This window comes from Ursus maritimus, unplaced genomic scaffold, assembly GCF_017311325.1.
Source record: "Ursus maritimus isolate PB19 unplaced genomic scaffold, ASM1731132v1 scaffold_33, whole genome shotgun sequence".
In the NCBI taxonomy this organism is placed as follows: Eukaryota; Metazoa; Chordata; class Mammalia; order Carnivora; family Ursidae; genus Ursus; species Ursus maritimus.
The window spans coordinates 21384088-21400693 of record NW_024425897.1 but is presented as its reverse complement, the minus strand read 5'-3'; the positions used below and the strand labels follow the sequence as shown (position 1 = coordinate 21400693).

The window sequence follows — 16606 nt, the reverse complement described above, 5'->3', positions numbered from 1 at the left end:
CCCCCCCCCCCTTATAAGGCACTCTGTCTCTCAAATAAATAAATAAAATATTTTTTAAATCAACCATGCATGTAACAAATGATGGTGTGTTGATCCAGATCCATTGAGAAGCACCCCAAGGATTAGGTAGAAAGAAAGAAAGAAAGAAAGAAAGAAAGAAAGAAAGAAAGAAAGAAAGAAAGAAAGAAAGAAAGAAAGACACGCAGGGGAAGGAAAATAGGGAGGGAGGTGGGAGAAGTGTCAGAGGAAGGAGAGGCAGGGAACTGGGTGGAAACATCCAGACGGTTTAGTCTGGGCCGTCTGTACAGTGCTGGGCAGGCCTTGCAGGAGTCCTTGGTCCTCAGAGCAGTCCTGTGTCCCTCAGGAGTCTGCCCCATCCCCAGCTGCCTGCAGACCTGTGTGGGAAGGCCAGGGGGAGGGCTGGCCTCAGACTGATGGTTTTCAGAGTGGGGTCCTTGTTTGGAGGCATACAATACAGTCTCACAGCCACCTCAGACGGCACCATAGAATCTAGAAAATGCAGTTATTGTGACAGTTATTATTGTTATTATTATTCCCAGGTGGGCAAGACACCCATACCCAAAGGGATGGCACACGCTCCCCTGAGCAGGCACCTGGAGAAGGCTGCTCCCTCATAAAGCAGAAATTCCACATTGCTCTCCTAAGCCATCAGAGCAACTCCAGAAGGCTCTTGTGAATGGTCCCTCCACCCCCTGTAGAGGGACCCACCAGGCCCAGCAGCCCTCAGCCCTCAGGGCCCCCACCACTCCTGGGCTCCTCTCTCTGTGTGTGCAGACCCCGTGCCGGTGTTTGAAGCGACGCGCAGCCTAGAGGACAGACTGCAGCCCCCCAGCTTCGACCCCAGTGGGCAGCCGCGGCGAGACCTCCACACTTCGTGGAAGAGGCACCCCGATCTCCTAGGCCCCAAAGGTACTGATAAGGTCTTCATGGGACATCCATAATAAACAAATGGGCTGTGGATCTTCAGCAGCCAATCTTGGCCATCTTTGGAGGGATGGGGATGGGGGCGGCAAGGAGTTGGACTTTATCATTTTAGATGTAGGATGGTATACCACTGCTGAAACAAACCCCCCAAATGCCAGAAGCTTAATGTATTTGAAGGGTGGGAAGTTGGAGGGGATGCTCCATGTCCCCTGCTGTGATCCTGCCATCTTCAACACGTGACATCCAGAGTCACAGTGACTGTTACAACTAGTGACAGGCAGAGAAAAAATGTGGAGGATCATACCGAGGTTTATGGGTCCAGGCTCAGAAGTGGCGCACAACACTTCCAACCACATTCCATTGACCTAAACCAACTGCAAAGGAGCCTGGGAAGTGTAGTCTGACTATGTGCCCAACAGGGGAGGGAAACAGGATGTGGTAAACACAGCACTGTCTCAGCATCAAATGAGACAAGAAACTGGGAAAGCTAAAAATGGAGTTCAGATATACATATATTATAAATGTTTAAAAGCAAGAGAATGATGAACAAAATTCAGCATGATGGTTATGTCTGGCAGGTGAGGTAGGAGGTCTGCGGGGGGAGGAGCAAATGCACACGTGAAAGCCGTTGGTAACCATCTGAGTCTTGGTGTTCATTGAGCTTCAAGCCAGGCACTGTCATAGGCACCAGTGACATAGCCGGGAACAAAACAGACAAAAATCCCTGCCCTCGTGGGGCTGACCTTCTAGAGTGTAAGGCTGACTGTCAACCGATAAATGTAAAATATACAGTATTTCAGATGGTGAGGAAGGCTTTGGGGGAAAAATGAAGCAGAGAAGAGGGGAAGAGTCAGGTGTAGGGATACTCGGCTAAGGAATAAATGAGGAGAATTTACCTCAAAGGTCAGGAAGATTACCTTCTTTTTTTTTGTAAAGGGCCAGAGAGTAAATACTTCAGACTTTGCAGGCCACACATTTTCTGTCACAAGTACTCAACCCTGTGTGGAAAAAAAGCCATAGAACATAGGTAAATGAGTGGGTGTGGCCGTGTTCCAATAAAACTTTATAGACAAAACAGGTGGTGGGCCAGATTTGGCCCAAGGGCTGCCATTGCAGACCCCTGATCTATCTCCTAGAGGTAATGGGAGGTGGTCGTGGAGATGATGAGCTGAGGCCTGCCAAATCAAAGTTTGACTGCTCTGTCACACTCCCCATTTCACAGCTTCCTCCCTTCCTCCCAGTGCCTAGTGAGCACCTACTGTATGCCTGGTCCTTGGCAGAGTCCTCTGGGGAAGATTTATGGGGACTAAAATACAGTACTTTGCCAGCTATGTTCCTATACCCAGAATGCCCTTCCAGCCTCCCTGACAAGCCAGCTCATATATAGACGGCTGTGCGCAGCCTCCGAGGTCCCTCTAGGGTTTGAACTTCCCTCCATCAGAATAATAGTAGCTGTGGGAACCACCTCTTCAGAGCGTTTGCTCTGTGCCATGTGCCTTTCACAAAGTTTCCCACTGTCTCCTCATATCAACCTTCCGAGGTGTCACTGGCCCCATTTGACAAACGGGGAAACTGAATCTCAGAGGCAGCAGGCTGCCAAGTGGGGATTCAAACCAAGGCTCTTGACCTTGGCTGTGTCTCTCTGTGAGGACACTTGTTGCTGTGCATGATGATGGTCAAACCTTGTTTGTTTGTTCACTGCCGTGACCTCAGCCCCTGGAACATTCCGTGTGCATGTGTGTGCGTGCGTGTGTGTGTATGAATAAGCCAGGCTCTGAACACTCTGTCAGGCCCTCAAGGGACCACACTGCAAACTGCCCACCTCTGCATTCACCGTAAGAGCCTAGCAGCCAGGACAGAACTTAACAGAGTCAGTCGGACCCAAGGTCAGGAGCCCAGATTTTGGAATTCTTGAGACATTCACCCACAATGGCCAGCCCCGAGCACCCTCTCTTCCCATGAGAAATTGAGTGCCAAAGGCACAAACATTGATCCCCTGAAGGAGCCACCACAGGCCTGCAAAGCTGGACCCGATGTGGGCCCTGCCCAGGGGCACCCGCAGGTGCGGTGGGCTATGACTGAGCATCCGAGTGTGTGCCATCACCTGTGGGGAGGGGAAGTTAAACCTACAGTTACCCCATGACCCAGCAATCTCACTCCTAGGTATCCACACCAAAGAACTGAGAACAGGTGCTCAAACAAACACATGTACGCAGATGTTCACAGTAGCACTGTTCACAGCGGCCAAAGGTGGAAACAAACCAGATGTCTATCAGCAGATGAATGGAAAAACAAAATGTGGCCTTTCCATGAAATGGAATATTATTTAACCATAAAAACGAGTGACGGTCTGATCCATGCTTCAAGCTGGATGAACCTTGAAAACATTTTGCTGAGTGTAAGAAGCCAGACACAAAAGGACATATGTTATGTATGATTCCAGTGATAGGAAATAGCCAAGATATGCAAACCCCCAGAGACCGAAAGCAGATTGGTGGTTGCCAAAGGCTGGGGGAGGGGAAAAAGGAGTGACTGCTTAGTGGGGCAGGCTTCCTTTTCGGGTGGTGACAGCGTTCTGGAATTAGTGCCAACACATTTAGTGTACTAAATGTCACTGAATTGTATACTTTTATGTATATTTTACCTCTTAAAAAAGTAAGAAGGCCGAGGAGGCAGAAACAGGTCCAAGAGGGTAAAGGAAGCCTCTGGGCGTGCCGGCTGAGGCTGGCACCATGAGAACTTGACATTCTGCACACATGCCCCCCACGCCAACAACCCAGCTGGCCATGGTGATGGCAGGTCTCTCCAGCTGCACTCTCTCCAACACCCGAGTTTGGGAAATTAAGTCTTAATCCAACACTCCCAATCCCTCTGGTTTGCAGAAGACAGCTCTGGCTGCCATGCCACTTCCAGCGACGGGTGGTTTTCACCCTTTTTTTTCCCTCCAGAGCAGAGAGAGGGGACGTCTCCAGCAGGACCCACGCTGACCGAGGGGAGCCGCCTCCCAGGCATTCCCAGCAAAGCCCTCCTGACAGAAACTTTGCTGCAGAGAAATGAGGCAGAGAAACAAAAGTGAGTGGGGAGGAACAGGTGGGCCCCTGCTGCCCCACCTGGCTGGGAGGTGGACCTTCAGGGAATCCTGATGCAGATTGGAGACAGAGATGCAGGCCTGGTTTTCCAGCCCCACCTCAGCAGCTCAGTGGCCAGCCCCAGCAGCTCACATCACCTGTCCCAGCTGGAAAATGGGGTTAATGGTGGTGTATTAGTCAGGGTTCCCCAGAGAAATAAAACCAGAAGGATTTTCTATTTTAATTGAGACATGTATTTCAAGGACTTAGTTCACGCAGTTGGGGCTGACAAGTCTGAATCGGTAGAGCCAGCCAGCAGGCTGGAAACTGTCAGGCAGGAGTCAGTGCTGCAGTCTTGAGGCAGGATTTCTTCTTCCTGGGTTTTAGTCTTAAGATCTGCAACTGATTAGATAAGGCTCACCCACATTATTGAGATTATTCTCCTTTATTTAATGTCAATTGACCTTGGATGTTAACCCTATCTACAGAATACCTTCACAGCTACCCCAATATTAGTGTGTAGTTGAATAACTGGCTACTGTAGCCTGATCAAGTGGACAGGTGATATCAGCTCGTAGCCCACCATGAAAATGAATGTACGTGCTTAGCTCTGTACTCACTTGGAGGGGTGTACGTCAGTAAATGGTTGCCCTTACAGTTGATGTGGGAGTAATAATACCTGGATTACTATAAATCTGAATCCTTGGGGCATTTCTAGGACAGCTTCATGGTGGTCATTACATTTATCCTTTTCATTCACTTATTTCTTTATTCGTTTGTTCCATGTATTTATGGAGCCACCTGCTGTGTGCCAAGCACTGTTCTAGGGACACAGCAGTGCACAAATGGACAAACGTCCCTGCCCTCCTGGAGTTGACTTTCTCATGAGGAAGACACAAATAAACAAGATAGATAAAGTAAATGGTCTGCTACGTGATGATAAGGGTTGTGAAGGAAAATAAAGCAGGGGAGGGGCGGATGAGATTGAAGCTGAAGTTTTAAATAGGGTATAAGGGGAGGCCTCACTGAGGAGGTGAGCAAAGCCCTAAGGAGGTGGGAGAATGAAACTTGCAGATATATAGGGGGAGGGTATTATAAGCAGGGGGGGGACAGCCAGTGCAAAGGCCCTGAGGTAGAAACATGCCTGGTGCATTTGACCAGCAAGGAGGTGAGTGTGGCTAGAGTGGTGTGAGAGAGGAGAAGGGACAGGGTGTAGGACCAGAGGTAAAGGGCTCCTTCCCTAGAGTCTCTGAGCCAGACGACATAAGGCCCAGGCTTTGTGTAAACCCTCCCCCAGTCCAGCCAGAGCCCCTCTTTCTCTGCTGAGACACTTGCATCACACCGAAGCTCTAGGCTGCAGTGGGCTGGATGACCATCCCAAACAACTGACACAGAGACGGGAAAAAATGCCTCCCCGGGGACAGGAATAGTAAGTACTGGTACCCTGGGAGCACTGGGTACCAGGCATCATGCTGAAGATGTTTCACAACACCCACGGAGGCAAACCCCAGGAGGAACCTTATTTTACAGGTGAGGAAACTGACTTCCAGAGAGGCAAGGTCACTGGCTGTTATAGGTGCACACAGTCAGCAAAAGAGCAAGGTAGCCAAATGCCTGAATGTCATGTTTAAGGACCAGTTAAAAAAGCAGACGTACAGATTACAGGGAGCAGGTGAGAGAGTAGGAAGCCAGGAGGGCCAACCTGGGGACCCAGGCAAGGCCCATGCACACGGGCGTGCACAGAGCCAGTGTGAGCAGGTCCGGTCTCTCCGCAGGGGCCTTCAAGAAGTACAAATCACTTTGGCAGCCAGACTGGGGGAGGCAGAGGAAAAGATCAAAGTCCTACATTCAGGTATGTATGTGGCACACGTTTCCCAGCCCCGTGTAGCTCCCCAGCCCTGTCAGACCAGGAGGAGTGGGAGGGGACAGTAACACTCTGAACACAGGCTCAGGTATTCTAGAATCAGGAAGGCAAGGAGAGAGTTTGAGGAGGAAGAGGATAGATCAACATTACCCAGTGGTGGTCTGCGCCCCATCCCCAGAGGCCATATTGCTGTGGAGAGAGGGTTTGAGAAATAGAATTAAAGCAGGAGTGGCAAACACAGTGCCTGCAGGGGCCAGACACGTCCAAGCCGGCCAGGTTAGGGAAGGCAGTAGGGTAGGGTGGGGTCTGGGGCAAACTGGACGACCTGGGCCTTGACTAAAGAGATGGCCACTGTTGAGCATCAGCCAGTCACTGCCATATGACCTAGTGACACCAGGCCTTCAGTTTTCTTGGAGAAATCACAAATCTGGAGTTTTATAAGAAATTTCTCATTTATTGTAATATATCTATTGACTTCATTGCTCCTCCCTGTCACCCTCACTTGCCACCACCTTGGGGTGGATGAGCTCATGGATGGATGACCCCACCCCAGTCCTGGAGTGACCTAAGGGTGTGCGGCAGCTCATACCCAAGGCCATGGGACAGACAGACCCCTACCACTTTCCTCGGTCCTCTGAGCTTCGTAGACTTCTCAAGGGTCATCCTGTCTTCCCTCCAGCCAGCTTGAAGCCCCTGCATGGGCAGGAAACTCTACCTGTCACTGGTTCTAACAAAAGAAAGGTCTTCCCTTACTACCTTGAACCTCATCCTGCCTTCTGAGCCCTGCAGAAGGAGTGGGTTCCTGGGGGACATGGGGGGCGCTTCACCCTGGCTCTTTACTTTTTCTCAGCGTTAAAGGCCACACAGACAGAGCTGCTGGAACTGCGGCGGAAATATGATGAGGAGGCGGCATCCAAGTAAGTGAAAACCCTGCTGGGGTATGCTTTCTCACTCTGACCCTCCCAGACATGCCTCCTCCCTCTGACCCTCCCAGACATGCCTCCTCCCTCTTATCCTACCAGATATGTCTCTTCCCTCTGATCTTCCCAAATATGCCTCCTCCCTCTGACCCTCCCAGACATGTCCTCCCTCTGATCCTACCAGATATGTCTCTTCCCTCTGATCTTCCCAAATATGCCTCCTCCCTCTGACCCTCCCAGACATGCCTCCACCCTCTGACCCTCTCAGATACGCCTTCTGACTCTTCTCCCTCCAACTCACTGCCTGAAGCACCTATTTCATTAAGCACCCAGTGCTCCCCACCCCCCGTAGGCACACAGCTGTTCACTGGTCATTTGCTGTGCCATTCATGCGCCACAAACTATAAATGACATTCTGGGTCGTGGCTGAGTAGGGTCTGCTGGGCTGGGGCCTCCACCTTACCCCAACTTCCTAGAACTGTCTCCACCACAACTCCACAGGCCAACCCTCAGGGGCTGAAGTCATTCACTTAAATTACTCTGGACTCAACATGCCTTTAAGACATCATTTATGCCACAAACACTTATTTAGCACCTACTGTTTACCCAGTGCTGTGTTGGGTCCCTGGAAGAAACGTTAGAACATGGCCCTGTCCTCAGCCGAGGAGAAGAGACAGAAATAACTGATTATGTAAAGTGATAAATTCATTCCTTCACAGATACTTTTGAGCACTTACTGTATGCTTGGCACTGTTCTGGGCGCCTGGTGAATGCTAAGAAAGGAAGAACCAGGAGCAGCAAGAGAGAATAACAGGGAGGGTGGGTCCTGTTATCCAGGGTAGTCACGGAGGATTTCCCTGAGGAGATGATCTTCAGAATGAGAAAGAGATGGCCATGTGGAGAATGCTGGGAGAGAGGCTCTTGGGGAACAGCTTGCATGAAAGAAGGCCCTGAACGTGCCTAAAGCACATGCACAGCTTATAGTCACCAAATGCTCCCTGCAGGGCTCCTGTGTCCCCCACCCCACACTCAGCAGAGAGGCGACCGAGGTGGATACAGCCTGTCCTGGCCCCCCCGGTGCTGGCAGCCTGGGGGTTGGGGGGCAGCAAAGTAAACAAATGACTACCACGGGGGTAGCTGAGGCAGGCCTCCTAGGAGGACACTTTCCAGCTGGGTTTTAAAGCTCAGGGTCCTGTCCTCTTGAGGAAGGGCATTCGGGTAGAAGGCACAGTGGGGGCAAAGGCTGGGAGGTGTAGTCTGTGGGCAGCTAAAGAGAATAGACCACTGGCAGGGGCAGCAGGCCAGGCTGCCTGGAAGGCGTCGTGCAAGGTCCCCCCTCCCATTTCCCCACAGCCTGGGTTCTTTTGTACCCAGCCTGGTTTCTCTCCGGTAGGAAGGATAGAGGGCAGCCTCCTTAGCCTCCCATTGTGGGACCCTTAGGTTCAGTCAGGGGCTGGGGTTATCAGGATAGTCAGGGGCCTGGTGGCTGCCAGAAGCCCTTCTCAGGGTCTTATCTTTCTGTCTCAGGGCAGATGAAGTCGGCCTGATCATGACCAACTTGGAGAAAGCTAATCAGGTGAGAAGATGTATGCTAACACTCATTCTGCCCAGGTTGGGGGTTCAGGCTGGGGGAGGGACTGAACCCAATTGATATTTACTGATATCATTGCCATGTGCCATGCTGAGTGCTAGGGCCGGGAGATGTCTGGGACCCTGAGCTCCCAGAGGAAGGAGGAAGTGATGCTGACAGAACACTCAGAAATAGGTTGACCCAGGCAGCAACAGTCGGGGAGGGGACACCTGACCCAGAGTCGAGGATCAGGGAAGACATCATAGAGGAAGGGCCATGTTGCTGAGATCTGACGAATAAATTGAAAATGTAGCAGGTTGGCATTCCAGGCCAGGAAACAGCCTGGGTGAAGGCCAGGAGACCTCCTACAGAGAACAGCGGTGCCCTTCCCTGATGGCTCCCGTGCAGGAGGCCTCTCCACCAGGAGGAAGGTGGCAGAGCAGTGCCTGGTGAGCCCAGCCCACAGGCCAAGCTGGGACGTGGGTCTCTCCCAAGCAGACTGAGTAAGGAACCGTGTTCCACAGAGCCTGAGGTGGTGACAAGGGATAAGCCCCAGCTGCTTCTTTCCCTCCCTCCTCACATCACCAGGTCTCCTGCAGCTTCCTCCCTTGATCCCAGCCACACCAGCCAAGCACTGGATGGACCCCAAACTTCCTTGGGGCCCCCATCTTCTAGTTCCAGCCCAGGTCCTCGAAAGTCCATGAGCCTCTGCGAGTCCGTTTTACACATGTAGATGGGGTCCCTCACCGTGCCTTCTTCTGGCTTCAGACATGTTGCCATCTGGTGGGCAAAGCTGGCAAGAGTCTGAAAGGAGGTGAAGTGTGGCCATGGGGTCTGGTCTGGAGTCTCAAGGCCCAACACATCTCCACCCACCCCCGGCTCCCTGCAATGCCAGTGGCCAGAGACATGGCCAAGAGGGGCCAGCAGTGTGACAGCGAGTGGTCATTTCCCTGGAGAAGCATGCTTTGCGGCTGGGTTCTAAAGCCCAGGCAGGAGGCCTTCTCTGGAGGAAGGGCATTCCAGGCAGAAGGCACCACAGGAGCAAAGGCCTGGAGGCATGGCTGTGCCGGCATAAGGACAGGGCCCTCCCACCTGCAGAGGAAAAGTGGAAAAGAGTAGCATTTTTAGGGTGATTTTTTGAATACGTAATCCATTTACATAGTTCAAAACTCAAAAAGGTTCATACTTGGGAAACTCCGATCTCCTGCCCCAACTCAGCTTCCTAGTTCCTCTCCCTTTGGGGAGTTCCTAGTTCCCCTCCTCTTACCTGTTTCTAGGGTCTCCTTCTAGAGATCCATTCACAAGCTCAGGAATATATCTATTTTTACCCCCTTTAAAAACAAACATTATAATATTTGTTATTTTAATCTTATTTGTTCCACGTGTGTATCTTAGAACTCATTCTCTGTCTGTATGAAAGTGGTCCATTTATTTATGGCCCTACATGGTCGCACCATCATCTAAGCCGAGGGTGGCAAGCTTTCTGTGAAGGGGCAAAGAGTAAATATGCCCAGCTTTGTGGGTCTCTGTCACAGCTATTCCACTTTGCCGTATGTGAAAGTATAGACAGTATAATGCGAGCGAAAGGGTGTGGCTGTGTTCCAGAAAAACTTGATACACAAAACAGAGATCCGGCTGTAGTTTGCCCGCCCTTGGTATAACCAGTCCTCGACTGACGAAGACGATGATATTTCCAATCGTTTACCATCGTCGTCAATCCCGCGGGGGACACCCATGCACAGATACTATTTCAGACATGCATGAGCCAATAAATAGGGTAAATTCTGAGAAGTGCAATTACTGGGCTGAGGATCTGTGCATCTTTATTTGACACATGTGGCCACGCTGCCCAGTTTACACTCCCTGCAGACAGTTAAGAGAGGGCCTGTTTCCCTACAGCCTCGCTAGTACCGCGTGTCCCCAAACTTCTGGATCTTTGCCAGTCAAATAGGCTTGAGAAAAGAGATCTTAGAGCAGTTTGAATAGGAAACTATTTTTTTAATGTTTATCTTTTCTGAGCATAAAAGTAAAACCTCATTTTAGAAAATATGGAGAAGAGGGGCGCCTGGGTGGCACAGCGGTTAAAGCGTCTGCCTTCGGCTCAGGGCGTGATCCCGGCGTTCCGGGTTCGAGCCCCACATCAGGCTCCTCCGCTATGAGCCTGCTTCTTCCTCTCCCACTCCCCCTGCTTGTGTTCCCTCTCTCACTGGCTGTCTCTATCTCTGTCAAATAAATAAATAAAAAATCTTTAAAAAAAAAAAAAAGAAAGAAAATATGGAGAAGAAAATAAATGTCATCATATTAGGGTTTTTTTAATCTGTATTAAGATTATCCAGAATGTGAACAGGATTCTGGAGCAGAGCAGATTACTTACATAGTAATAACCCTGCCAATTTGCCCCAGTTCTTCCCCCGGGGGTGACAATCAGACATCATGCTGCGTGCACCAGATTTCTTACTGTGGGCAAGGAGCCCCCCATGTGAATCTGGGTGGCTATATAGTAGAGGGACTTTCTGAGAGAGGGAGGAAACTAGCTCGCTAGTGCCATGATGAGCAGAAGGGTGAGGATCCTGGGTTTTAGCATGTGGAATGCAATACTTCTCTCCATGGGGAAGACAAGACTAGTAACTTTCTAGTAGCTTTAAACCCTGCTTTCCAACCCAGGGTATGTGTCCGTGGTTGGGGTCTCAGCCCACATTGAAATGTAGACACATACCTTCAGAGAGGAACATCTGCCGTTCTCACCAGCTGATGTCAGAAATGGACTTCTGGGCTTGTCATTTAGCCCAGTCCTGATTCAGTCAGATTTGCTCGGGAAGCCCCAACTGTGCAGAGACATAAAAGTATTTCTCTACACCCGCACACCCAAAACCTTTCCCAAATCAAAACTGACTTGAGCCATTTCTGGAACAAGGCAGGATACTAGTAAGTAAACATCAGTTAAAAAAGCAAATTAACACAATGGAACGTGGATGTGTGTGGGTCTCCATGTGCATATAATAGGTATAGCTTCTTGATTGCCAGGGTCAGCGTGGAAGTTAACTGTAATTATTATGACCTGTGTCACCAGCTGAGGGTAAAAATACAGTCCCAGCTCTTTTAATAAAGTTACCCAATTTTTGATACCTGAGCTAAGATACCTAATGAGCTGTGGTTTACCAGATCACTTACTTGGCAAAACAACTCTATCAGGTAGTTACTTTTATCCTCCCCATTTTATAAATTGGGGAACCGAGGATTGGCAGATGATTTCTCTTTCCCAGGGTCACACAACCAGGGAGTAACAAAGTACAGATTTCTCTCAAAAGCCACAAGGCTACGCTGTTAACATTTGGAGGCTTCCTTCCAAGCTTTTTTCTTAGAAATTTTTGAGGAGTTAAGATCCACCATAGACCCAGTTCAGAAAACTGGCATTCTGATTTAGAAATGTTATTTCATTGGCCCCATTTCACAAGAGGAAAACTGAGACCCAGGGAGAGGAAGTGACTTGCCCAGGGGGCTTCAGCACCTCATGGACTGGGAAAGCTCCTCTGCAGGCACTCCATCCGGGTAGCACTGGGTGGCACGGGAGCTGGGGACAGACACCCAGCCCTGCCTGAGGCGTGCAGGGCGATGGCAGAAGACCAGGGTGGGATCCAGCGTGGCCCTGCTCACCTCTTAACCTCACTTGCCTCCACTCTCCTCCCCAGCGAGCGGAGGCTGCCCAGCGGGAAGTAGAAAGTCTTCGGGAACAACTTGCCTCGGTCAACAGCTCTATCCGCTTGGCCTGCTGCTCCCCCCAGGGACCCAGTGGGGTAAGGATGGTGGGGAAGCCAGAGGGAAAGGTTGGGAAAAGCCATGGTGGTGAGTATGAATATGCAGATGACATTTTGTGGATCAGTCATGTGCCCCTGTGTGAAATTAGGCACATGAATGTGTATGGATACAGTGGGCATAGCATCTTAACTGCCAAGGTCAGTGTATAGTTAACTATAATTACTATCACTTGCTTCTCCGGCTGAAGGTCAAAATACAGCCACAGCTCTTTGCGAGCTCAAGCTTCCATATGTGATTGATAGGAAGTCCAGGGGTGCCTGGGTAGCGCAGTCGTTAAGCATCTGCCTTCGGCTCAGGGCGTGATCCCGGCGTTCTGAGATGGAGTCCCGCATCGGGCTCCTCCACTGGGAGCCTGCTTCTTCCTCTCCCACTCCCCCTGATTGTGTTCCCTCTCTCGCTGGCTGTCTCTCTGTCACATAAATAAATAAAATCTTTAAAAAAAAAATAGGAAGTCCAGCATCTTCCTTTGGAGGTCCTCCTTTACCCCAAATTGTCCAAGAATGCCAGCAACTTACTCAGGCCAGAGAGGACCATTTCCATGGCCAGATGCCTGGCAAGACTGGGTGGGAGGGTAAGTTTGAGCTCTAGAGCAGCAGTGCAGTTTTGGCGGCTGCCACCAGGTGTCGCCATTGACCACTCGTTCTCAATTCCTACCAAACCGCAGTAGGACCACTTAACCAAGATCCAAGATTGACACTGCTATCAGCCATTGGTTCCCAAAACATGCCAACCTGATTCCAGTGGGTTTTCTCAAACAGCCACATGCTACAAAGCACCAGCCTTTAGTCTTCAATCCTGAGGTTCCTGTGTTAAGCCTGCTTAGTGCATCTTTCTCTTTCCTCCTGGTTGGTGTCCCTCTGGGGTCCTGGGGTCAGAGGGATTTCTCTCAGAGCCACCCCAACTGACCCTTCTGTCATATGTTAAGAGTCTTCATTGCGGGGCACCTGACTGGCTCAGTCAGTAGAGCATGCAACTCCATCTCATGGTCATGAGTTCAAGCCCTACTTTAAAAAAAAAAAAAAAAAGTCTCCATTGCTCCTCTCCCGGAAAGCCTTGGGTTCCTTGTATAAGCTGGTCCACCTTCTTTCCAGATCTCTGCATACGAAGGGATTAGGTTCCCGATTCCTTACATGACGACAGGTCTGCTCCAGGGTGATTTGCAGCCTCCATCCATGCACCGGAAGTGGCCAGCATAGCTTTCCCTTCACCTGCCACCCTGAAGACTGGCCACTGTGCCTGTATCTGCTTTCTGTTTCAGTGTTGGACTGTGTCTCTGCGAACGTGTATTACTGTGAATGTGTATGTCTGTCTGTGGCCTTTGGGCAAATAACTGTATCCTTAATCTAACTGTGCCTCAGTTTCCTCACCTGTACAAGTAAGACCTACCTTACAGGGCTGTTGAGAGGATTACATGTAAAGTACCTAAAACGGTGCTTGGCTTATAGTCCATGCTCAGTGAATGTTTGATGCCACCTTAGTAGTAGTGGTGTGTTTGGGGCGTGTCCGAGGTGTTTTTGCCCTTGTCGCTTGTGATCTCTGAGCACATAAGTGACTCTTGTGTCACGGTGACATGTCCAAATGCGTATATCTCTTTGATGCCTGGGTATTTCTGCGTGTCTGTGTGTCAGCATGAGTGCCCCGCAAGTCCATGTATCAGCGTGAGCTCTGTCTGTGTCCCAGGAGGCAGTGTGTGTATGTCAGTGCGCCTGGATATCTGCACAACATGGAGAGTGAGCACGAGAGACTGAGAGCAAGAGAGCTCATGGGTTCGCCTCAGAAGGAATTTGCCCATGGTTCTTAATTAACCCCCATGGAACCCGGCAAATGCCCGTGCTAATCAGCCATGGGGAGTTTCGCTGGTTTGGGGGGCGAGTTTTTTAGAGCACCACAGTGGCGCTCGATGCTAATTAATTTAATGTGTTAATGCCATCCGCTTCCTGTTTTAATTGGCATTTATCTCCCTGGAAGAATAGCCGGTATTGGTAGTGGTAGGCTGTGTTTTCTGCTCTGTTTTGTTTTTTGTAACGCTTCTTAGATTCATTTGTAACTGCTCAGGACCAGCACGACTTCAAGCCCTCTCAGACATCAATTTCTTCTTCATCCAGAACAAAGGGACCATTTCCTAAAACCTGGAGAAGCCGTGGGGCTTGGGGCTGGGGGCAAATTGGGAAGAGAAAGGAACCACCGTTCATGTGGCCTGTGGCTGTGGGGTCTCGGGTCTAATCCTGAGGGTCTGCCTGGAATGGAGTGAAAACATCTCGCGGGGGTAGGACCTGTGCCCAATTTAGAAACCTAAACCTTTATCTATGATGTTCCCTCTGCTGGGAACACCCAGTCCCCACCCCTTCCTCACCAGACTATATCTCCTTTTTGTCCTTTTATAACAAATGTTTTATTGAAGTACAATACATATAAGGACAAATGTGCATATCATAAGTGTACAGCATGTTGAATTTTTCAGAGATGCCATAACCAGCATCCGGATCAATAGGTAGAATGTTCCCAGCCCCCAGAATGTCCCCCTGTGTCCCCATCCAGGTGCTACTCCCCAAGGGGAGCCACTCTCCTGACTTGTAACGGCACAGCTGGGTTTTGCCTGCTCTTGTGTCTGATCTTAACTCGATGGCACGCACACACTTTGCTGTGTGGCGCCCTTCACTTCATGTTCTATCCGAGAGTGTGGTCCATGCTGTGTTAGTAGTTGGGGATTATCCATTTTCAGTGCCGTAGTGTGTTCCATTGTGTGGATGTGCCACGACCTGCTCATCCATTCTCTCTTTGGAGGGCATTTGGAGACCAGTGGAGGGTTTCCAGCTTGGGGCTGTTACAGAGAGGGCTGCATAGAACGTTCGTCTTGGTGTTCCCATGCATGTGTGTCTGTGCACAGGTGCCTGCTTCCCCCACCTGTGTACCAAGCAGAAGTGCATGTGTGCACCCTTAGTGGACGCTGCCAAGCAGTTTTCCAAATCACGTACTTGTTCTTGAACTTCCTCACGGTTTAGACACATCTTCCTCCAGAAAACCTTCCCTGCCCACTCCCTGCCAGTTTGAATACTAGAGGGAAGGCATGCAGGCTGGTAGGACTGGCCTGAGCAAAGGCTCAGAGGTAGAAGGAGGAAAGCCAGAGCCTGTAAGGAGGGGCTGAGTCACTCTGGGGAGCACAGCACAGGGTAGGGAGGTAGGGGTGCGTGCCACAGATGGATTTCCCATTTTGTCTGGGATTCAGGGGTGAGGGAGCCAGCCCTCCAGCCCTCCAGCCCCCTGCCCTGCACCGCTTAGCCCCTCAAAGCCCCACTTTGTCCTCAGGATAAGGTGAACTTCGCGCTGTGCTCGGGCCCCCGGCTCGAAGCCGCGCTGGCCTCCAAGGATCGGGAGATCCTGCGGCTGCTGAAGGATGTACAGCACCTCCAGAACTCTCTGCAGGAGCTGGAGGAGACCTCTGCCAACCAGATCGCGGACCTGGAGCGGCAGCTCGCGGCTAAGTCTGAGGCCATAGAAGTAGGTCTTGGGAGAGGAGGTGTGCAGACGGGGGACAGGCGGGGCGTCCTCAAGCAGAAGGACGTGGGCCAGCCTGAAACCGTCTTTGTTTTCTCCTCTAGAAGCTGGAAGAGAAGCTCCAGGCGCAATCTGACTATGAAGAAATTAAAACAGAGCTGAGGTACTGAGGGGACTGGGGCTCCACCACCCCCAGCCCTCTTCCTTAGTGAGGAGGGGCCCTGGACAAAGTTCATGATCTTCCTCCCTCCCACCGCACCCCGCTTGGTGATACCCTTGTCTCTCCTCCATGGCAGCCTTAGTCTCAGAACTTAACCATGCTTGGTTCTTTGCCCTCCAGAGCCACCTTTAAGGAGAACATGCAAGGTGGCTTGTGGTCCGTGCGGGAACTGGCGGGGGATGGTGCTTGCATCAGACTAGCTCAGGCCGGCCAGTATGGGAGTGGGTTAACGCAACACCCCTCCAGGTATCATTGGAACCAGTTCATAGCCTGCTACTTAAGGCCTGTTGTTGTCCTGAGTCCAGTGTTATGTAGGGTCCACAGGGTGGGGCAGTTGTTCTCAATCAGGGAAGGTGAGCTAGAGGAAGTACCTCTCAAGACCTCTGCCTGAGCCCCAGGAACTTGGCTGGCCTCGGACTCTCTCCACTTTCTCTGGCAGCATCCTGAAAGCCATGAAGCTGGCCTCCAGCACCTGCAGCCTCCCCCAGGTGAGTGTTCCCGCCACTGTCCCCACAGTGCAGGCTGCCCTTGAGAGCCTTCTGCCCATCGTGCCCTCTCAGCCCGGCTTCTTGTCTCCTCAGGGCATGGCCAAGCCCGAAGACTCATTGCTCATGGCAAAGGAGGCCTTCTTCCCCACGCAGAAATTCCTTCTGGAAAAGCCCGGTCTTCTGGCCAGTCCTGGTAGGGGAGACGGGATGCTCTTGGGGC

General features: G+C 51.0%; 1 protein-coding gene across 1 annotated transcript in view; it reads left to right on the top strand.

Annotated features, from left to right (window-relative positions):
- The window catches only part of CUX2 (cut like homeobox 2), a 257140-nt gene that overhangs the window by 218632 nt on the left and 21902 nt on the right, over nt 1–16606 (top strand). Inside the window, exons 5-14 of the mRNA XM_040619929.1 lie at nt 796–930; nt 3894–4017; nt 5789–5865; nt 6728–6794; nt 8325–8373; nt 12057–12161; nt 15490–15681; nt 15783–15841; nt 16338–16386; nt 16480–16579. Of these exons, the coding sequence (XP_040475863.1) occupies nt 796–930; nt 3894–4017; nt 5789–5865; nt 6728–6794; nt 8325–8373; nt 12057–12161; nt 15490–15681; nt 15783–15841; nt 16338–16386; nt 16480–16579 (957 nt within the window). The remainder of the gene's footprint in view (nt 1–795; nt 931–3893; nt 4018–5788; nt 5866–6727; nt 6795–8324; nt 8374–12056; nt 12162–15489; nt 15682–15782; nt 15842–16337; nt 16387–16479; nt 16580–16606) is intronic.